Source organism: Clupea harengus, chromosome 23, assembly GCF_900700415.2.
Source record: "Clupea harengus chromosome 23, Ch_v2.0.2, whole genome shotgun sequence".
Classification (NCBI taxonomy): Eukaryota; Metazoa; Chordata; class Actinopteri; order Clupeiformes; family Clupeidae; genus Clupea; species Clupea harengus.
This window is the reverse complement of record NC_045174.1, coordinates 13,450,690-13,473,647: the sequence shown is the minus strand read 5'-3', so window position 1 is coordinate 13,473,647 and position 22,958 is coordinate 13,450,690. Positions and strand designations below refer to the sequence as shown.

The window sequence follows — 22,958 nt, the reverse complement described above, 5'->3', positions numbered from 1 at the left end:
GGGTGGGGGTTACCTTTTAAGACAAAAACTAAAAAAAAGTTGTAAAAGGAGGCCTTTTTGAGGTATGGGATGTAGGCCTGCTGCTTTGAATATTAATGCACACCCACACAAGAAAACCAAAACACAGCCAGATGCACATTCACTTTCTGTGCCAGTAGCTGCAAGCATGCCAACAAGGTGCTCCCCCTGTTTCAAGACTGCTTTAGAACAGTAATGTTTTCCATGTCTTCCTATATAACCCGTGCAGGCTTCTTCAGGCCTTGGACTTGGATGTAGCTTTAGACAATACTTAATGTACTCTCTGTATCTATCTCTGTCTATCTCTGCCTCCTTTGACACTACTATCTGCATTTGTTTCTGTTTTTATTTACTAGTTTATTTGCTCATGATTATACCATGTTCCTCTTTTTCTTTACACCATTTTTCTCTCTTTCTCCCTCTCTTTCTTTCTCTCTCTCACTCACTCACTCACTCACTCACTCACTCACTCACTCACTCACTCACTCTCTTCTCTCTCTCGTCTGCAGAGCTGTGGCCACTGTGACAGCTGCCCCTGTGAGGAGGGTGACGAATCGGACCACTGCAAGAGCTGTGAAGTAGGCTATGAGGCACACACTCACACAGACACACACACACACACGCTCACACATGGACATAAAGTCCCGGCATATGTCTGCCATATAATCTTACATATGTCTCCAGCACTCAGAGTTCATGAACATCATACACCCTGGCACACATGTTTGTTTCATCATGTCTCTCACCCTCTCCCCCTCTCTCTACCTCTCTTCAGCTGTGCGCTCTCTGCTACATGTGCCCCATCTTCTGTGACACTGTTTGCGCACCAGGTACAGTATGCTACTTGACTTACTAAACAGGCTCCTTTTTCTTGTCTGTTTCACATTGACTGTGTGTAACCGTTTGACAACCAACGTGTGACAGTTTGCAGTTTCGTTTAAAGTCATTCACACGCCTCTCATTTCTCACACTTTGTCTGTCTGCAGCACAAATTAGACCTTAACCTGACCTTCCACCACTGTCAAACTGAAACTTTCACTAGTCAAGCATTGGTGTCTAACCCAAAAAAGTCAACAAGCTGTATAGTTATATATATAGCTATAATAGTTTTTTTTTTTTTAGTTTTAATATGTACTGGCTCTGTGGCACTCTAAGATTCTTTTGAATGAAAAGTGCGCTAGAAAATAAAATGCATCATCATCATATAGAAAGAGTCATGTTTAACCATGACAACCACGGAGAAAGTGACTGACAGACTGGGCATAATCTAGTGCTAGAAACCAGCCTACCCGAACTATAAGGCCAATAATACACACACATGTAGCAGGTTTTGCTAGCAGATGAGTGTTTTTACCGAGGAGATAAACACTCAAATAAAAGGGACATGACATGACAACCTTTTCTTCTCCCACCGTTGGCCAGAGGAGGATAGACGAATGTGTTTCACTATCCGAGACGCCCTCACTCACTGTCTTTCTCTTTCAGGTGGCTTTGTGGATGATTTCACTGGATCAATCTACCAGTGAGTTCTGGTTTTATTGCCCCACCACACACTCCACCTGTTTACACAACATACAACCACATCCTTGGAACCCGTCACATGCATATGTTAACATATCTAGCACTGTTTGAAGGACAATCCGTATGTCTATAATGTCAATTATGACAATCATGAAAAAGGATTTATTGTAGGACTGTTGTGTTAGACTGCCTTAGTTGTTGCTGTGTGGACATACAGATACAGACATAGACATAGACATATGTAGACGGGCAAATATGAATAATCTCTCTCTTCCTCTCTCCCCCTCCCCTCCCTTCCTTTTCTTTTTAACAGGTCGGTTGTCTCATTTCTCTGAACACCACAACGCTGACTTCCGCCCCGGCGATTGTGACCACAGGTCTCTGCAGCTTTGGATCACCTTGTCATCCCCATGACATCCACGGCGGCGGAGAAAGTTACTCGTAGTGCAGACTGAGATCAGGTTTACCCTGTCAGCTGATCGGCGTCAAACATCACTTGTGGACAAAGAAACTGATCCCTGGTCTGCCTGACTGGATACTTTTTCTGCCCGCAGCCTGTGTTACTGTGACCTTTTTAAGAGCAAATAACTACTTGTCTGCATGTCAATCCGGGATGTCAGTGCAGGAGGTCAATTCATTAATAAGAAAAATGTTTTTAGCCAAGACTGTTATTTAATTGGTTTATATGTCTGTTTTTAAAGTTCAGGGCCAGTTGCTCATTTTGTTTTCTGTTTTGTGTCAGATACTGTAAATTACATACATTACCCAAAGATACAATGGTACCTACCCCAGTTTTCATGAAGCCTTTAAAGTATGTGTTTTTAAACCATAACACCAGCAACATCATAACATACATATGGAATATGTTCTGTTTATGAACGCTTCAGAGAGCATTACATCCACTGTCACAACTGGTGACCCATAAAACAGCAGAGTAATCGGCAGTTTTTCAGCGCGGCTTTTGTGGTTTGGGCTTTTTCCAGAATCAGAAAAATGTGCTTTGCGAAACTGTTGTGCACAGAAAATGCGATGTCATGCTGTATATATGTGCCTTTTTGTCTTAAACCTGATTTCATCACTCTTGCTCTCAAAGCCATGTCCAGGTCAAGCTGATCAGCTCACCCATTGGTGGTCCACTCTCAAGTAATATTTTCCAAAAACAACCTTATTCACACAGGCTTATAGAGAGAGCACATAGAACCGCTTATGGCTGTTGATGCACCAATCTACAAAACAAATGTTTCACATAGGCATATACTAGAACCAGGGGCGGAACTTGAATTATCAGAGTCAGTGGAACCTGGTTGTTCTGTTAAAGCACTCGTCTTTCTGTCCCTGATAGCCAAGACTACTAAGCTTGTTTGTACACTGAAGTAGGCCCTGTCTAGACGGCAGCTGTCATAATTAGGTTGTGTTTTAGTGTGTTTAGTTGGAAATAAAATCAATGATCCACTAATTCAAAGTTAACGAATTATATGAAATCAACATTTTATTAGCTTATTATGTCCATCTGTTAAGAGCGTGTGTGCATTCTTTATTTTCTGCAAACACAATTAGCATGCTACTGCACATGACGGCTGTAGCCATTATGCCAAGCGTGAATAGCAACTGAACTGTGGGCATAGGATAAAGGTAAAGACACAGAACAGATTTAACTTTCAACATATTCATTGTAGAAATTTGAAATTAGAAAGTAGAAAATTAACAAACTGCATTAAAATGACAATACATCATACACATGTACAACATAAAATAATAAAACAAACCTACAACTGATGGGTTTTTTAAAATGGCTAAAAGCCTGCATTTGATTTCACATTCAAAGTGTTATAGGCCTATAACTATAGAACATTGATGGTTCATTCTCACAAACCTGTCGACCACCTTATCTAAATTTGTAAAGGGCAGCCAGATTGGTGGATGCTCAGTCCATGTCAATGGATAAGAAAGGCTAAAACCTGACCAAAGGAAAGCTCATCCATCTCCAGACTTATGTACATTTTGCAACAGGAGAACATTGTGAGTCAACAGGTCGAAGAACATAGTGCCTCCACAGGCAGCCATGAGTGTGTGTGTGTGTGTGTCTTTTAGAGGGGACTATCGATTAAAATCTTTAATTTCACACAAGAAACGGTGGTTAACATGTTTGTTGAGCACAAATGATTATGCTAACTAACACTGCTGACTCCAGAAGTTATTTTTGGCAGTGGGTGTGTAGTGACTAGAACTATATGTATGAAAATGTTAATTTAACATTTGCATTTTCAAACAATATGACAAAATTGCAATTCAGTAAAACAAATTAAATGTACACTGCATGCTATGTGATCCAGCAATATGGCTTCAAATTTGAGCTTCATCAATGAAGTTAATATAGCAAGAAGTAAATAATACCAATGATCTTACCCTGTACTGTATGCGAAAATGTCTTTTTTTTTCCCTTTTAATTTGAACCAATTAAATTACACAATTACACGGACATTGTCATGTTTTTTTTTTGGTTGGTTGTTTTAGTCACTTCAAAACCTATTCACACAGGAAGTGACACAGGACATGAAGTACTACACTGACAAGACGTGGTTCGTTAAAGCTGCTTTATGCATATGAAAACCATCTGGTAAAAGCTTATTTTATATTATTTTTGTATTTAATCCATTAATACATTTAATACCGTTTGGCTTATTTCAAACTCTGCTTAATACATCTCCATAGCCTGACTGAACAGAGAATTTCAAGAACTTAAAGGAAATTTTAAAGACTTTCTTTATGACTTTAACACTCTGTAACAGATTTAAGAGACAACTGCATTGTCTGCAGGTCTTTGAACAATGTTGCAATCCAACAGAGATCATGTCTGTGAAGAAAACTAAAAGGCGCTCAACTGTGGTTACCCAAAGAGATCTACAGAGAAAGAGATAGTTTACAGATTCTTAGATAAAAGGATGGATACCCTACTTCAGTTGTGTTCCGTTGTACAATTTGTTTGTTCTTTTGTACTCTTTATTTTAATTATCTTTGTGACGGTCGTGGCGCTACCGCACACGAACCGCACACGAACCGCACACTCCTGCCCCATCTTTGCAACTACTAGAGCACCCAAACAGACATGGTTTGCACACGCACACACAAACACTCATACCACTGATTACAATTGGATCCACCTCATGGAAACTGCTAATTGCCTAGACTGGCAGAGGGGACACAAAAAATGGTCTGGGCCAGACCACCTGGATAAAGGGGTTGGTTGTACAAACCTTTGAGACATTATGTATTACATAGTTATCTCTTTGTTTTATGATTGTGAGGAAATGCTATGTTCGTGTCTCGGGGTCTGTCTTGTCATTGTGTATTGTTTAGTTTTTATGTCTACCCCGGTGTGTAAAAATGGTGCTGGCCGCCATAGGTATATATGTTCATTGTTCTGTCTAGGTCAGGGAGTCAAGTCTTGTTGTCAGGTATGTGCATTTATGTGGACCTTTTGTATTACTGCTGATTTTTGTCCTCTACCCCATTTAGAGGCTTAGCATGGATTGTTTATAGAGCTTGGTACTGCTGCATATTGTCCTCTACCCCATTTAGAGGCTGAGCAGGTGATATTCCTGGAGACTGCTGCCTTTTGTCCTTTGCCTATTGAGAGGCTTAGCAGTTCTTCAGAATATTTGGAAAGCATAATAAACCTTATATTTGAACCCTCAAATATGAACCCTTTTCGGGCCAAACCCACACATGTTGACGGCAACCGAGGCTCGGTCTGTCACAATCTTCCATATCTGATTTCATCTCGACACACTTTTTTCTCCTTCCTTCCTTTCCGTCTGTGTGTCTGGGTTAGGGTTATTCATAATTTGAAATGGCACTGTGGAGTATTAAGCACCCATTTTGTGATTAGTAATGCTGATTGGTTTAGTCTTATTTTACTGCTCTTAATTTGTTCAATATGGCTTTTCATGCTAAACAGTTTCCGATGTATTTGTGTTGGTGTTATTTTAGAAAGGACATACCAGGCACCATACAATTCTTTTAAAAATGCAGGGATAGGCCGAATTCTAGGTCTACTTCTTTGCTTTCATTCCCCCTTTGCAGTTGACTTTGCAATGTTTTACTCCTGAAATGTAGGCCTACTGATCTGTCTGATCTGTCATTTAGTCTGAAGCATTCAGTTTAAAGTGATTGCTGTACAATAATATTGGTCGGCTTCAACAACACCTTTCACTAATTAACTTCGACCTGGCTCTGCCCACTCTGCCCACCTTTCAGCACACCTGTACAGCTGGCTCTATCGCTTGGGCAACAGTGTATATGCACTCCCGTTTCTGCCAGCCATTATCCCAAAATAGGGACCCTCATGTCAGCCAAAAACATTCTGGCCAATAAGCATGCCCTCTCTCTATACTCCTTCTAAAGACCCACCAAGATATCACCACTGCGTGCTGTGTTTTCCAGATGTCAGCTTAGAAAGGCATCACCCCAACAGGTGGGAACTCGGGTGAATGTCATTAGACTCTTGCAGCTCCTAAGTTCTCCACTTCAACACCTGGGGAGTCTTTCAAGTATGTGGTTTAGTGACAAACCTGTCAAATCAGTGTAAGTAGTGAACCTGAGAGTCCTATGGCTTCATTCTCCTAGTAAGACAAAACCATAGGGCTCTTCTGTTAGGAGGTTTACCACTTTGAGTTAACTTACCCAGGTTTGTCACTTAGCCACGTAATTGGAATACCCCCCTAGTCATCATCTTTCTATTTTTTTTGTCAAATTTAAGTCTCAAAACTTAAAGTTTTTCTTGAGACAAGTGGGCTACTTTGTCATATAAGGAGGAGTTTAGAGGAAGATGACAAAAATACAATCTATGTGACAGTCATTGATTGATCAAGTTGCACTGAGACCTTCATGCCATATTAGATCAGACAGTATGTAATGGTTTCGCTAATTACGTTAGTAATCAAGCCAAAAAAGACTTGATGCTTTCAGCAATAATGTTGTATATTAATATTATATTAATGTTACTATCATGGAATACAACAAGCCTCTGATCAGCATCTAGCAGATCTTTAAATTGACAAACAAAACAAAATGGCTGCAGATGTGTTTGTCAGCTAAGCTATGAGTATCTAAAAGGTTGGAACTCTACTGGCATGAGTTCATCACTACCCCCAGGCTATTCTGCTGTTGCTGCCAGCGAGTCTGGTCTGCAGATTCATCCTCTGTTGCAACTGTTGGTCTGTCACACCACCAGATACCATCATTTCACAGTTAGCCAACATGAAATTATACCAACAGTTGATGATGGGCACATATTTATACAGAAATTACGACACAGCTTTATAAATGTATCTCAGTATATAGCCTAACAAGATACAGGTTGCCAATAGGAATGGGCAAACAAAAGTGTTGCTCTCAAGAATGTAAAGTTTACCTTTCAACTTAAAAAAAAATTCAGGCTACTAATATACTGTATAACAATATAAAACAATATTTTGCCGAAATGTGAGAAGTTATTCAGTAGTCAGTTAAAAATTCGATCTGGAAAAAAAAGGAAAAGAAAGTACACTAACAATTGTCAATTTCTTACACCTGTTTGCAAGTAGTGTCATTGAGACCTCTCGAGGTCTCTTGAGGGTTGCAGGCTAAATGCCTATGCTGGTGTCAACGGTACATTTTTAGCTCCATGGCCCCTATTGATCCCCTATTCCTTTGTTTTTCACTTTCCAGTCACACGGTGTCCTCTCTCCCTTTATCTCCCTCCTCTCTTGCTAGCTACATCAGAGCTCAGAACTTGCATCAAGGATATGTCATTGTGATTCTATTATAGTGTCATCGCAGTTGGATTCTAATTGTTGGGGGCCTGTTGTGAGCTTCTTGTCCATACAATCGAAAGGTAGGGTTATGTCTTCCTCAAATCTTTGTACACTTCACATTGAGTAATTAATTGTCAATTCTTCAAATTCCAATAGAAGAGAAAGCTTTTGTGTCTGAGTAAGATATGGGCAAACAGAAACATTACTTGTTTTCTTCCCTTTTTTTTATCCGCCCAGATGAACTTGTCATTCACACTTTTGCTTGTGAATGTGGTTGTGTTTGTTGGCGCTTCAGAAGGTGAGGAGGACTAAGTCATTTTAATCCCCTAAGGCATTTATTACCTAATCCCCTTTAAATATGTAAACAATACCTCTAAATGTTTTTTTTTAATGCATGCTGCTGTCACACCTTGCAGACAGCTTTCAATTGTAACTTTATCTCTTATTGGTTTTATCAAAAGAATAGGAATCACCTGGTAGATTAAGGACTGCACATATGTGGATAGCATGTGGATTAAGAATAATTGTTGAATGACTGTGTTGTGATAATCTCCACTATCCTATTTTTCTCAGTTCATATTAGGACATTTCTCTGAATATTTGTATACTCTCTACAATTATGTTATTTTCTCCATTTATTTCTCCTAGACTGGTGTTATACAGGCTGTGGTAAGTTGACTATCATTTCTTACAGTGAAATCCATGATTTCCATGAAATCCAATGATTTTCAATCCTTTTACTCTAAGGTTTGCCTATGAATTGCACAATGTTAGTTAACAGGTCCTGGATGTAACAAAATACATGACTTGTAATACAAAAAATCGATATGTACCCCAATATCTTGATTAATGCCATTGAATTGTTGTTAATGTTTACGCACTCTGTTTGTTAGTGAAGGTAACCTTGATGTAAAGTTGTTGCCCTTATTTCTCTGATTCCCTCTTTTGTTTTACTTACGCAGAGAACAGTCCCTCTAGATGGGGCGACCATTATGAGCACTGCAATGGAAACAGACAATCCCCCATCAACATCGACACTAAACAAGTCATCAACAATAAGAACCTGCAGGACTTCAACCTGGCCAATTTTACCAAAAAGGACACCATGAAAAACCTAACCAACAATGGACACACAGGTAAACAGTGCAACCTTCAGAAGAACTCGCACTAATCGCTGCATAAGGAAGCATGAGATCAATCCTCTCTTGTGTCACTTTCATTGTAATAGGACGTAATTTTAGATATATCGATAAAAGACTCATTCTCAGGTGCCAGTTTGCAAATTCTCTTGTCATACAACAACAACAACAACAAAAAAATCAGCTCCTCTATCTTGCCTAAAGACAACTGGACTTCTTGCAATTGCTTCATAAGTCCTGTAAGTGTCAACCCCAGTCCCCCTCTCTCTCCCATCCTCTTCCTCCTCCCTTCTGTCTCTCTCCCCGCTAGTGAAGTGCGAGCTGGAACCAGGTATTGAGGTCAGTGGAGGAGGTCTCAATGATGACTACTCCACGCTCCAGTTTCACTTCCACTGGGGAGAAGACGACCTGGAGCACTTCCCTGGGTCGGAGCACTCCATCAACGGCCACAGATACCCCATGGAGGTCTGAGAAAAGGCTTACGTTTGTGTGTGTGTGTGTGTGTGTGTGTGTGTGTGTGTGTGTGTGTGTGTGTGTGTGTGTGTGTGTGTGTGTGTGTGTGTGTGTGTGTGTGTGTGTGTGTGTGTGTGTGTGTGTGTGTGTGTGTGTGTGTGTGTGTGTGTGTGTGTCAGAAGAGATGTAGTGTTCAAAGAGTATTTTAGTTCCTCTCTCTGTGTGTGAGTGTGTGTGTGTCTGTGTCTTCTCAGATGCACATTGTCAGTCTGAAGAAAGGCCTTAACCCAACTGAGGCCAAGGCAAATTCAGAGGGCATATCAGTGCTGGGATTCTTCATTGATGTAAGTTGTAGTAACATCTTAACACCACATGGGGTCAGGGTTGCCAAAAAAAGTTGCACCTCACCACTTAGCAGCTTAGAAGAAAGACTGGAGAGTGCTTTCTATTCCTACTAGTTTAACTTGATAATGAGGATTTTGCTCAAAATTTGAGTCCTATGGCTCAATGTTAATGAAACAAATTTAGTCATAATTAATCACAGCATACATGGGCCAACTGGGACCATTGCACTTCTATGCCAGATAACTGCAACACATTAAATAGGCGATAGATGGCGCTTGAGAGTAGGGGCAATGAATAAAAAACGTTCAAGTTTGTGGTTGATCAACCAATAATGCAACAACTGTGTTGACATTTTTCCTCTTATTTTGCGCAAAGAAAACATGCAGGGGGGCGATAAAATGTGAGGCTCATATAGCACAGTGCGGTACATCATCCTCATTGAAAGGGCACCAATGAGGCCATATAGAGGCGTGAAGTCCAGTACCCACTTTACCCAATTTACGATAGCCATTACAGTGCTGTAACACGTTTTCTCCATTGTGTGGGCACCTGTGTAGGTTGGGGTGATGATGATATCAATTTTATTATGGTTTTTCTATCCTCTTATATAGAGGCATGCAGTACAGTACTCAATTTACGATAGCCATTACAGCGCTGCAACATGTTTTCTCCATTGTGCAGGCACCTGTGTAGGTTAAGACCTGTGTAGGTTGGGACAGTTTCAGGTGCCAAGGCCCGTGACTACGTGGTTTACTCTTCCCACAGGTGAAGGAGGAAATTGAAACGGGCATGCCTGAAGTCTGGGAGAGATTTTCTGAAGCCATACCAGCGAGCGGTGAGCCATGTGCTTCTGTGATATGGAACAGTTGCCTCCATGCATTCAAATTTAGTAATTGTGTTCAGTCATTTTTTTTATGAACTAGGTGAGCTAGAACTGGCATAATAGTCATGTGGCCACTTGCAAACGTTTCTCCTTGTCTGCATTTTTTCCCCCATGTAGGTGCTAATGTGGCCCTCTCCCTGGACATCTCCATCCAAGACTTACTGCTGGATGTCGACCTGACAAAGTACTACCGTTACCATGGCTCACTCACCACGCCTGGCTGTAATGAGGCAGTGGTGTGGACTGTTTTCCAACAGCCAATCCGTATCAGCAAAGATCTGGTAAGTCACACTGGGAAGGTGGGGGGGGGGGGTGATTTGTGTATGGGGTTTTGAGTAGCAAAGGCCCATATGTGTTCTTAACTGTACATTAATTCATGGGTAGCCTGAACCAATCAAGATGTTGGGCAAGTCAGACAATGTTTGTACTATATTCCAAAGAAGAGAAAAACGACCTGTATCAATAGTTCAGCAGCAGATATGATAGGACATAATTGAAGCATACAACATTGAATTGACCCTGATTTTATTTAATTTTTTAAACGAGTAAGCATGAATTTGCACCCTTACAGTGCAATCCCTACCGTGCATGACCAGAACTGCAAAATATGTTGTTTTTTCCCTCCAACCACAAATGTTCTGCTAAGGTGAACTCTTCCAATCTCATGTTCTATCAATTTAGTCCTATCTCTAAATCACATTGTTTTTATCACATGGCACCACCAGTGGCATGACGCGTTTCTTTTGCTAAAGAATTGTCATAGAAATTCCAATTGATATTTGTACGGCTAACATGGAAGCACATGTGTCATCAGTCATTGTCAGTTACTCAAGAGTGTCTGTAAATTCAATACTTCCTTGAGAGAAATCTCATTCTCTCCACCAGTAATATATTCCTTTCCTCACCAATGACAATGGTATTGTTTCTCTTGACTTCCTCCTTAGCATAATGGAAGTTAAACCCACTGGCATTTCCCTATCAGTGCAATTGAAATTCATCGTCACAACTACATACCATACAACCTTTTCCTGAATCGTACTTCTCAAGTAGATGTAATACAACTGCTTGTACTGTGTACTTTGGGGCAGGGTGTGTTCAGGATTTGGTCATGTCAAAATTAAAAAAAAGATATTTTTTACTTTCTGGTCCTTCGCAGTACTTTTGTTTGTAACTGAATTACAATTCTTAAACCACCAAATTGCAAAAGGTATTGGAATATATGTGCCAACAAGAACTTCAACGGCCCACTACAAACATATACAGTGGGGAAAATAAGTATTTGAACCCCTGCCGATTTTGCAAGTTTGGCCACTTGCAAAGAAATGTGTGATCTATAATTGTAATGGTAGGTGTATTTTAACAGTGAGAAACAGAATATCAACAAACAAATCCAGAAAACTGCATTTTATAAAATGTATGACTTTATTTGTATTTGATGCAGAAAATAAGTATTTGAACCCCCAAGCAAACAGCAAGAATTCTGGCTCCCAATGACCAGTTATGTGCCCAAGAAGCACACAGATTAGTCCTCATTAGGCCTAACAAGGTACACCTGATCTCAACTGGTGACGTGTATAAAAGAAACCTGTCCAAAGAATCATACTTCACACCTTCAACCTCACCACCATGGGCAAGACCAAAGAGTTGACCAAGGACGTCAGAGATAAGATTGTAGACCTGCACAAGGCTGGAATGGGTTACAAAACCATCGGCAAGCAGCTTGGTGAGAAGCAGACAACTATTGGTGTGATTATTCGTAAATGGAAGCAACACCAAACAGCGGTCAATCGCTCTAGGTCTGGGGCTCCATGCAAGATATCACCTCGTGCGGTATCTGTGATCCTCCGAAAGGTGCAGAATAACCCCAGAACTACTCAGGGGGAGCTTGTGAATGATCTCAAGGCAGCTGGGACCACAGTCACCAAGAAAACCATTGGCACTCGCAAGGTCCCCCTGCTCAAGGAAGCACATGTACAGGGCCGTCTGAAGTTTGCCAATGAACACTTGAATGATTCTAAGGAGGATTGGGAGACAGGATGTGGTCAGATGAGACCAAAATCAAGCTCTTTGGCATCAACTCGACTTGCTGGGTTTGGAGGGGGAAGAATGCTGAATATGACACCATCCCCACCGTCAAGTATGGGGGTGGAAACATTATGCTTTGGGGCTGTTTCTCTGCTAAAGGTACAGGACGACTCCACTGCATCGAGGGGACTATGGATGGGGCCATGTAACGTGGAATATTGGGCTTGAACCTCATTCCCTCATTCCCTCCCATTGAAAACGCAACCTTAAGGATTTCGAGAGGATCTGCAAAGAGGAGTGGACCAAAATCCCTCCTTAGATGTGTGTAAACCTGGTGACCAACTACAAGAAAAGTCTGACGTCTGTGCTTGCCAACAAGGGTTATTCCACCAAGTAATAAGTCATGTTTTGCTAGGGGTTCAAATACTTATTTTCTGCATCAAATGCAAATTAAGTCATATATGTTATAAAATGCAGTTTTCTGGATTTTGTTGTTGATATTCTGTTTCTCACTGTTAAAATACACCTACTATTACAATTATAGGTCACACATTTCTTTGCAAGTGGCCAAACTTGCGAAATCGGCAGGGGTTCAAATACTTATTTTCCCCACTGTAGATGTCTAAGTTGGAAATGTCTTTGTTTCTTCCCTCATGATAACCCTCCAAGATACTCATTCACATGAAATGACTCCTAACTATCACTAGTCTCATCTCTGTTCAGGAGAAGATACTGTAGACGTCACATTAATTTTGTGTTTTAACCCTTTCATGAAGAAGAGTTAAGGATAGTCATATATAAGCATATAAGCACAAGTATAAGCTTTTGTCAAGGACATGTAGCATATATCTAAGGGGCAGATATATGTCTGTACATTACGCACTCACAATACATTTGTCATCATAGTGTTTGCTAGGATTGCAGATATTGCTTGATAACTCATGGTCCTTCCTTTAAGGGACATTTTTGGTTCATCAAACAAATTGCTGGTCTTAAAGTAAATGTTTTTCAAAAGCCAAAACCTCTCTCTCTCTCTCCCTCTCTCTCTCTCTCCCCATGCCTTTCTCTCATGCTCCCAGATCCTGCGCTTTACACAGAACGCTGGATTCACTGATGTCTACCGCCCTCAGCAGTCGCTCCATGACCGCACGGTCTACGGTTCATCAAACCTAGGAGCCACAACTCCACCCTCAGAAGGTAAGACTTCCTTCCCTGTGCGGGCCCCGCACTCCCTCCCTCACACAAATCTCCAGTGTGCTTTCACCACTCGTTGCGTAATTAGGCTGATGGCTGTCACTAAATAAATAAAACACAGTTTATGGCGTGTTGCATAAGTGTAGTTTGGGACGATGATTTATGACAAAGTTGCTTCAAGCACTGATTTAATATATTCCTACAAACACAAAGAGGAGACTAAGTTTGAAAGTTTAAAGGCCATCGGTTTATAACACAAGAATGTTTTTTTTTTTTTTTTTTTTTTTTTTTTCTTCAGATGCTTGATGTTTAGTGATGTTTTCCCATTGACTTGTCTTAAAGGCGCAGTCCTTGATTATAATCCACTACACAATTTTCCTGTGTGCCAGTTTCTGCCCGTACAGTGTGTACAGGCACAGTCTTGGTTTGGTAAACGGGAAACACAAAGGCTCTGAACAAGCTGTGCACTATTCCAGCCAATCAACAACAGTGTATTTCAGTGTATTTCATTGGCTGTTGGGCCCAAATATCAGCAACCTTTTGTCATGACCGAGGCCCTCACATTTAACTCCCACCAAATAAAGTGTCCTGTGTCTAACACGTGATTACTGATTTGTGCAAAGTATAGTACTTAAAGGCCATGTTCCAAGAATTTTAGACACAGGAATATGTTGTCCTCCTGTGTTAGCAGCTAATAGCTGGTGATGCCTTACCCACACAAACACCATAGATGTGAAGGTGGGACTGACCTAACAGACCTCCATTATACCACACAGTGCATTCCCAGGCAAGAAGATGAACTAGGCACTCGTGCTCAGTTTTACTATAGATTGGGTCTGCTCCGTTTTTATCTTACTTTGATTAACCCTTTCAGTCGCCGTGCTGTTAAGTTCCTTTCTAATCCAGCTTCAGTTGGATCAGATTCCAGTCTGTGTTTTTATTCTTTCTGTCCTTTTATTTATTCCCCAGTTTTTTTTTTGTCTTTCTCTTATTTTGGCTTTGGCTCAGGTTCTGCACCAAAGTATTATGACGTCTTTCTTATTAGCATGCCTGAGTCATTTGTTCATCCATTGTCTTTTGTTTCACACTTGTTGTCTTTTCCATTTCAGGCCATGAATGGTGTTACGAAGGCTGTGGTAAGGAAAGAAGCAACAGTCATCAAATGTCATCCTTTGTACTTTGTACTGATTCATTTAAATGCCTTTTGTCTGTCTTGTCTTTCTGCCATCATTATGTCTCTCTGTCTCTGTCTGTCTGTCTGGTCTGTCTGTCTGTCTGTCTGTCTGTCTGTCTGTCTCTCTGTCTGTCTCTCTCTGTTTTGGTCTACAGACCATGCTCTCTCCCACTGGGGTGATATCTCTGGAGCCTCCTGTAAAGGGGAAAACCAGTCTCCCATTAACATAGACTCCCACAATGCCACATACAAACCCAGCCTGGGCCACTTCAGTTTCTTCGGGTTCTCTGACAGCCAGACAATGGACTATCTCATCAACAATGGCCACACAGGTATACACACACACACACACACACACACACACACATACATTAACCCAAGCATACACACACACACACACACACACACACACACACACATATTAACCCAAGCATGCACACACATACACACACACACACACACACACACACACACACACAAATTCACCAATGCCTGCACACACATAATATGTTTGGTTGTGGGTGAGTATGAACTTGCAAACGGATAATGTGTACACATGCACAAAGACGCACACGTATGCAAACAGATATACATATGCCATCAGGTTGGATGCAAATAACAGGGATATTATCCTACAGATGTCTTCCTGGACAGAGTACCCAGTAGAATGTACACATCATCTTCTTGTTTAGCCTCTCTGAAACTGGTCTGAAACTATCAGCTTTAGACACCATTTATCATTTATCAGTTTTTATTCAGTATTTTATTTGCTCATGATTATACTATGTTCTTTTTCTTTACACCATTTCTCTCTCTCTCTCCCTTTCTCTCTCTCTCTCCCTTTCTCTCTGTCTCTTTCTCTCTCTCTCTCTCTCCTAGTGAATGCTGTACTAAAGAATGGAAAGGTGGAGGTGGCAGGAGGGGGTCTGGAGGAGATGTACACCACCGTGCAGTTTCACTTTCACTGGGGGAACAGCTCCCAGCATGGCCTCAGTGGTGAGGGGCAGTCCCACCGCTCCACTGGATCCAGCCATGCAAAGAGCGCAGAGTCCCATGAGACACCTAGCAGTGGAGGTGGAAGCGGCTCTGGGGGTTCTGAGCACGCGATGGACTCTCATGTCTATCCAATGGAGGTCAAGACATATTTCAAATGAATATCCTAAGGAAGTTGGGAATTGGGATTACATCATGATGATTCAGTACAAACATCAAACACCATGTTTGACAAACATTGAGCCAAAGTGATGCCGTTTTCTCTTGTCTTCTCTGTCTGTCTCTTGTAGATGCACATTGTCAGTATGAAGAAAGGCCTAACAGCAGAGCAGGCGCAAAAGGACCCAACCGCCTACGCGGTGCTGGGCTTTTTCATTGAGGTACCATGGCAGAACCCTGGGCAAAGGTTCTCAAACAGAACTGAACCCGAAGGGCCTCAGAGACAGGAGTAGATATCAGAGGCTTTATAAGCCCGGCATGAGGGTACACACACTCTCCAAACCAACTTCCCATGTTACCCCTGTGTAGTCCTCTTGCCCTTCAAGTAATGGCCTTTAAAGTCGCCTTTACCTGAGAGCCCCAATCAGGCTGAAAGGCCACACCTGTGTGCATACCCTGACTGTAGATAAGGCCCAGGTGAGAGCAGTGAAGGTTAGGAGTGACTTTGGACAACTCTGTTCCCTCCCTGTCACACTCCATTCAAACGTATGGGATGACTGAGAAATAACTGTTTGTCTTGTCAGAATGCCTTGTGATTTGTGGCTCAGAGAAACATTCAGATCACATTTATGCAGGTCCCATTTTACTCTCAGGTATAATGTAATGGCATAAGTTGAGGAATGCATCCTCTTAATATCGACTCGTGTAAGTACATATTGTTCCACTTCAGTGAGCCTGACCCTGATTCCAACCGTAAGTGTACTGTGAAAAACATTACGTAAGAAAAAGTATACTGTACTAAATTGATATTTGGGTATTACTTAGTTCCCAAGGCAACCTAAGATGACAGAGAAATCTGACAGGCCTCACATTCCATCCTATAATCAGTCCTCTGTCTCCTCCATAATCCTTTCAGGCAACTGATGACAATGACCAGCCAGGAATCTGGAAGAATTTTACAGACCATCTGCAGATGATCCAGAACATAGGTGTGTGTGTGTGTGTGTCTGTCACATACAGTATGCATTCGTGTATGCAAGTATGTATACTCATGTATGAATATGTCTGAATGGATCAGACTCATTTCCCCTCATGAAGTGGGCATGATTGCTATCTCCTCTAACTAGCACCTAACTCGCACAGTAGTTACATTCCTGCACTTTTTATTTCTTATGTAGGGCAGTATTTATTCTTACACTAGGTCTCTATTGCTCGTAGCTTGATTGTTCTCTCCTTTGTACGTCGCTTTGGATAAAAGCATCTGCTAAATGACTAAATGTAAATGAAGTGAGCCTCTGGCCATCCCTCTTCCTATCCCATCAGGCAGCACCATTGACCTCCACCAGGACATATCTCTTGATGCCCTCCTGGGGAATGTGGATCGCACCAAGTACTACCGATACAAAGGTTCTCTGACCACTCCATCTTGCAATGAGGCTGTAATATGGACCATCTTCAAGGAGCCCATCAAAGTCAGCAAGAACCTGGTAAGGAGACTCCATTCTGTCTTAGGACTCTGTAACGTACTTTTCATACTTTTGAACTTTTGAATGATAAATCATTTTTTTTCAGGAACTTGAAAGACAAATTAGCGACACAAAACCTTTTCCCCCCACTTGTTGTCATCTTGCTGCTGTCCTCAATTCGGTTTGCAGGATTTCTCTGTAGGGTGTGTGTGTCTAGTCAGACAGGGTTCTCAGCATATCTAAATGTCATGTCTCTTCAGAGCAGCCACCTCCCAGACCTTACCTACATATTAACCCAAGCTTTTCGAGTGAAATAGATGTTGAATTGCTGCAGTAGTTAAGCTATCGTTTGTTATATCGGACTTATTCGTTCTCCATCAGGATTTGCCTGAAGGAGAACGAATGAATCCCAAACTTTGCTCTTATTAAATGGGAACATCTTTAAAGTTTTACATGGGCTTGCGCCTCCTCCACTGAGTCTGTTTATAATGCAGAAGGACAGTACCCGCAGGGCAACAAGGGTAAAAATTAGAGGGGACGGAGTCAGAGCCAACCATGACTGGAATTGTCTACCTGTTGAGTTATAAGAGAGAGTACTGATCCCCTAACCTTTAAACATAAACTTAAGATATTGCTAAAAGCAAACCAAGCTTATCTACCTTGCAATCACCGTGTAATCACATCATCTGATCTCTGGCACTGCCATTGCTTTCTCTCCCTGTGTTTATGTATCCATCTCATGCTTTTTGCATTGCACTTGTGGTATTGTTTTGTTTTCTATGGTAGGCAGTGTTGTTACTTAATGATGGCTGTGTTGCATTGTTTGTTTGGTGGCTGTGCATTGTACTGGTTTTGCATATTAGTCAAATCAAACTTTATTTATACCGTGCCTTTCAAACCATGAGGTAACACAATGCGCTTCACAGAAGGAATGATGCATGCATTTGTCCACATGTATTATCTGTAGATACTGAGCTAGGTTGCCGCTTTAAAGTAACAATTTTACACTTTTTGAGGTATGGTTTTATAGGCAACTAGTTGTGGTACCATCCTCAAATTCATTTTGATAGCATATGGTCATGTGAAGGACAGATAAACACCTATGTCTTTCCCACTAGCCATCCAGAATATGCCCTATGTAGTTCTGTGTTCCGGGCTGGAACACCCTGCAAAAATGGAAGAAAAGCTTTCACAGCATGACATTTCCAGCTATACTGCCAAAAGACACCAGTTAATGTGTTGGCAAGCTTCAATCATTGTCAAATGATGATGTTGGTGGTGTTTGCATGGTTTTTGCATGCATTGTAGGTAGTGAGCTTGCTAGTTTTGTAACAACTCCTTATTGCTGCTCTAAGAACTGGCTAGGGACAACAATTAGCCCATATGGCTGATTTACAGTCATTTGTCCTGTTGATCAATCAGCAATGTCCCTGCCATGACTTTCACACCCATGTTCAGGAGTGACGCAGAGGCATCACCTCCACCTTCCCCTTCCTTGTGGTGGTAGGGCACCCTGGGCTTATCATGTGGTCGGATCAGTCTCCTTCCTCATTCTCCTTCGCAGCCTCTATCTCTGCCCACACGTGATGACATGTCCTAATCTGTTTTGCTATTCTACTTTTTCACGCACAAAAAAGCACCTGTCATCTGATAAGATGTAGCCTTTCTGTGACCTGTTTTAATCAAGGTTGGAAAGACAATATGGAATCGGTCTGTGGTAAGATGTACCGTGGCCCAAAATTTTCAACGTTTCAAATAGTTGAAATTGTTCTCAGGTTCAGGTACACTGTGGCTTAACTAGAGCTCTCTCTCTCTCTCTCTCTCTCTCTCTCTCTCTCTCTCTCTCTCTCTCTCTCTCTCTCTCTCTCTCTCTCTCTCTCTCTCTCTCTCTCTCTCGCTCTCGCTCTCTCCTTAATTCTACATTTCTGTTATCCCTCTTTCTCTCTTTTGTCTCGTTCTATCTCTCTTGCTGGTGTTCTTTTGCTCTCCCGCTCTCTGTCCTGGTTTGTGTCTTTACCTTTGTTTGTGTGCAATGCAATATCACCCCATCAGACGAGCTTCACTGATTTTTACATACATTCTAAACTCAACGAGAAGAGGCACTGCAGGTGCGGTATGGGATTATGGAATACTTTGACAATGACAATTAGAGTTGACAGGAGGATTTACTGCAAGGTGTATATTTCCAGACTACTCATAACTATTCAATAACCTGAAGCTGAGATGCAGTGGCCTTGATTTTCCTACTGTAAGGTTGTCACGCTGCTGTTGTCACACGCTCAAACTTCAATGCGGGACCATATGTAAACGTTTATCTGCTGTTATTTCATTAGGATTTCATAAAATGTTGGTACATGGCAGGGTACTGAAGCACGTTGAACGTCTATACAGATGTGGTGAATATGTCCTCTGGAATAGACATAGTGTACACTTTAGAGGTCAGTTCAGTTGTGACAAAGGTAGAACGCACACACACACACTGTTATAATAAAAAATGAAAATAAATGTCTTGTCCACAGCCCCTAAGTGTGTGTGTGCGCTGAGAGAGATGGTAGTAATAGGCGTTCTATGCGTACACGCTGTTAAAAAGTGGCTAGCAGTGCCTTAACAACCTTGATGGGGGGCGTCAGGACCTGTAGACAGCTCTCAGTTTAAATTATACCGTCAGGTCTTTTATTGTAGTCAGGTTTTTCTCAGTAAAACACTCTTCAGTAAAAAAAAAAATTATAATAAAATTAAAAAAAAACACTGTAGAACAATTATTCTTCCACACATTCGATATAACCTAAAATTAATCGAAGCCTCCCTCAACAGTTTATCTTGTGCTTCACAAGTCTGTACTGATACACACTGCCATGAATGATCTGGTCTAATAATCTAGTTTTATGGTCTCTTGAGAACCATGTTTTATCATGCAATATTATTATCATCAAAACTGGTTGCTTGAACATGAAAAGAAATGTCATTGCTTTGAGAGAGCACAGGTTATCTGCGTAACGGCTACACGTTAGCTGTTGACGTGGATGGAATGTGGACTGGATGGAAGTCGAGTGGTTTGACTGGTTGCACTGAGATTTACTTGACAAGGACAAGACATGAGTTTGAAATAGAGCACAAGATATGTGTTCATATCGGCCAGCGACTCTCTCTCTGTGTGTGTGTGTGTGTGTGTGTGTGTGTGTGTGTGCAATTCAGAGTGGCATACACACAGACAGGTGTGTCCTTCCTACAGCCAAGTCTCTTGTTCTGCCATCATATCGTATTGGATTATAGTGTCTAATATTGTCATCAACATGGACGATGGCTTTGGGATTAACAGATTTACCCAAAGAATTCCAACAATGGAATCTAATCACAATAACGAAAGACAAAACATTTCCATTCCTATGACGTCTTTGAAAGAGTGCTTAAGATCTCATGACGGGGATACGAAACATAATTTCATTCGTAACGCCAAAATGAATAACCAATGCTTACAATCTGCAATGAATATCAACTGGTAATTACAGACAATATAAATAAAAACACTAGAAATGCATTTCCGCAAAAAAATCCAAATGTGATTACGCTGCAGCAGCAGTCGGCCATTGCATATTATAACCTTTGCAATTACAGTATGTAGATGCCAACACGTCGCCCTACCAAAGAAAGGTTTGTCTCTCCTCCCACCTGTTGGATGAGATATAAATATCATCTAACAATGCACAGGGCAGCGATTCTCTAATACCAATGACCCACACACTATGCTATTAAAATATTTAGTATTAAGAAAAACAATATGTAATTGCTTGTGCAATCACATAATTAAATAATGATAAAGCTGATAAATTATCTCTATCTCTCTATCTCTCTCTCTCAGGTTGAGAAGTTTTCCACGGAGACCGGGTTGAATAATGTGTTCCGGTCTGTCCAGCCACTGCATAATCGTGTGGTTTATACAACCGAAGTTTCCTCCAATCCCCCCTCTTCCCCCACTCCCTCCTCTTCCCCCACCTGCCTCTTCTCTCTCGTTTTGATCCTGTCCTCCCTCTGTGCTACTCTGTGGATAAACCAGAGGCAGTAGACCAAGGCTACACAGAGAGTAACGCACACACACACCAATCATTCACATATTATTTACATTCACGTAAACATTGATTTAAAAATAAATGCATTTTTAAATAGGTTAACCTTTCATAAATTGCGGTCATTGAGTAATATGTTTGAAATGGATAATAGTGTAATACTTATATAACTTCTCAGGGTTTTAGAGTATATATTTTGGATTTGTATTTATTAATGCTTGGCAGTGGAATTGATTCAGCATGAATTCAGTGCAATATTCTTAATTCAACATATTATTGATTTAATTGTTCCACAGTTTGTTATGCATCAATACGTAATCATGTAAATGAGGGAAGAATTAAGAAAAATAATGTTCCTCATTGACGTCTGTAAACTACTGTACTATCTTAAAGGACATTGCAATAAGACAGCGGTTATGATCAACAATAAATAATGTGACATTCATTTGATTTTCGATGTTCAGTCTGTCTTTGCTGTACATAGATGACACAGCACGTCTCATACCAATGTGTTATGTAACTTTGGGATGTGTGCACACATGCACCACATTACCCAATACAGTGCTATAAGTGTCAATGAGAACATTTCTTTATGATATATAGACTTCATAATTGCTTGTTTTCATTGACCAGTTTTCTGTTTCAAGCTCTAACTTTCTCAAGACAATGAGTTGATTTCAGCTTTAGATTTTTAAGAATGGAATGGGTCACCCCATTGTAATTTATACTCTTTCTGGGGTTTTACATACCAAAATATTTAAACATAATATGATGAAGAAATCAGCAAAATACAAAGGTGTTGTATGACTGTCAAACTTGAGCCTGAAGTCATGATCATGTAATTTGATCATGTCAATTTTAAATTGGTCATACGTATTAAGACTGTTTCATGAGGCTCAAGAATGGGCCACCTGGGTCCAGCTCTAACATGTGGTACAAACTGATGCAGGAGATGCACTCAGGAGTCTGAGCGACCCTATGACCTTTGAGACAACCAAACCCCTCCAATCCTTATCACTAACAGAGGCACGCTCAGGAACATACAGATATCTGCTTACCCTACTTCTAATTCTAAAAATCATGAAGGAATATGAGTAGAATAATAAGACATTCATATATACGAATCATAAGACTTTAGTTCTGACTGGAATCTCGCCTACGCCTATGATTTGCCTGATTACATCTGATTTGACACTTTTTCTTATTATTTTATTAAGGTTTCATGATAGATATGAGCATGCGTGACATGACATTAATATGAACCCTTTTTTTATTGTGAAGATGCTTTGAAAACATCTAAATCATACTTTCTAGTAATAGTTGTATACTTCTCAAATTATTTGATATTTGAAACAGCACTGCTGTGTTGAACAGCACTGCTGTGTTGAACAGCCCTGTCCAGGGTGGGGTACCACGAATGGGGTAAAGTAGTCTATAATGTACAAAGGGTGAGGAAGTCTGTGTCCAGTTTCGTAGTTAACACAGATCTGTTTCAGATAAAGACTTGCAGAAAATACAACATACACGTGTTGGTTGTGTTTCAAAAAGCATTTGCATGTCCTCACAAGATCATGTCACGTGTGTAAGTGTGCATGTGTTTGTGTGTGTTTTTTTTTTTTTTTTAAAGCCTACCTAGTTTGTACTTTTTGTTTTAGTGCACAGCCAACCCCTTAGCAACCTGCATCACCTGTCCTTGTCTGCCTCACACACCACCACTGCTGGACACAAA

At 40.9% G+C, this 22,958-nt stretch overlaps 1 protein-coding gene across 2 annotated transcripts; it reads left to right on the top strand.

The window, feature by feature from the left end:
• Positions 1-4,136: 4,136 nt before the first annotated feature.
• LOC105909794 (carbonic anhydrase-like) lies at positions 4,137-21,679 on the top strand. Of its 2 annotated transcripts, none has more exons than XM_031561233.1 (17): positions 4,137-4,156; positions 7,349-7,414; positions 7,572-7,632; positions 7,983-8,003; positions 8,297-8,470; positions 8,784-8,938; positions 9,181-9,270; positions 10,037-10,106; positions 10,272-10,435; positions 13,259-13,376; positions 14,483-14,509; positions 14,703-14,879; positions 15,427-15,680; positions 15,831-15,920; positions 16,616-16,688; positions 17,023-17,186; positions 21,025-21,679. In XM_031561233.1, exons 3-17 carry the CDS (start codon positions 7,572-7,574, stop codon positions 21,226-21,228), a joined length of 1,842 nt encoding a protein of 613 aa, XP_031417093.1. In that variant the 5' UTR covers positions 4,137-4,156; positions 7,349-7,414; the 3' UTR covers positions 21,229-21,679. The 2 variants fall into 2 exon arrangements, with proteins under 2 accessions (XP_031417093.1, XP_012693911.2); XM_012838457.2 differs by lacking the exon at positions 4,137-4,156 and adding an exon at positions 4,965-4,994.
• Positions 21,680-22,958: the final 1,279 nt, after the last annotated feature.

Excerpts from the sequence above, each read along its gene's own strand:
- LOC105909794 (XM_031561233.1), top strand. The coding sequence starts at position 7,572 with ATGAACTTGTCATTCACACTTTTGCTTGTGAATGTGGTTGTGTTTGTT. Across the intron at positions 14,510-14,702 it reads ATGGTGTTACGAAGGCTGTG|ACCATGCTCTCTCCCACTGG; the intron begins GTAAGGAAAGAA and ends TTTGGTCTACAG. Across the intron at positions 14,880-15,426 it reads CATCAACAATGGCCACACAG|TGAATGCTGTACTAAAGAAT; the intron begins GTATACACACAC and ends TCTCTCTCCTAG.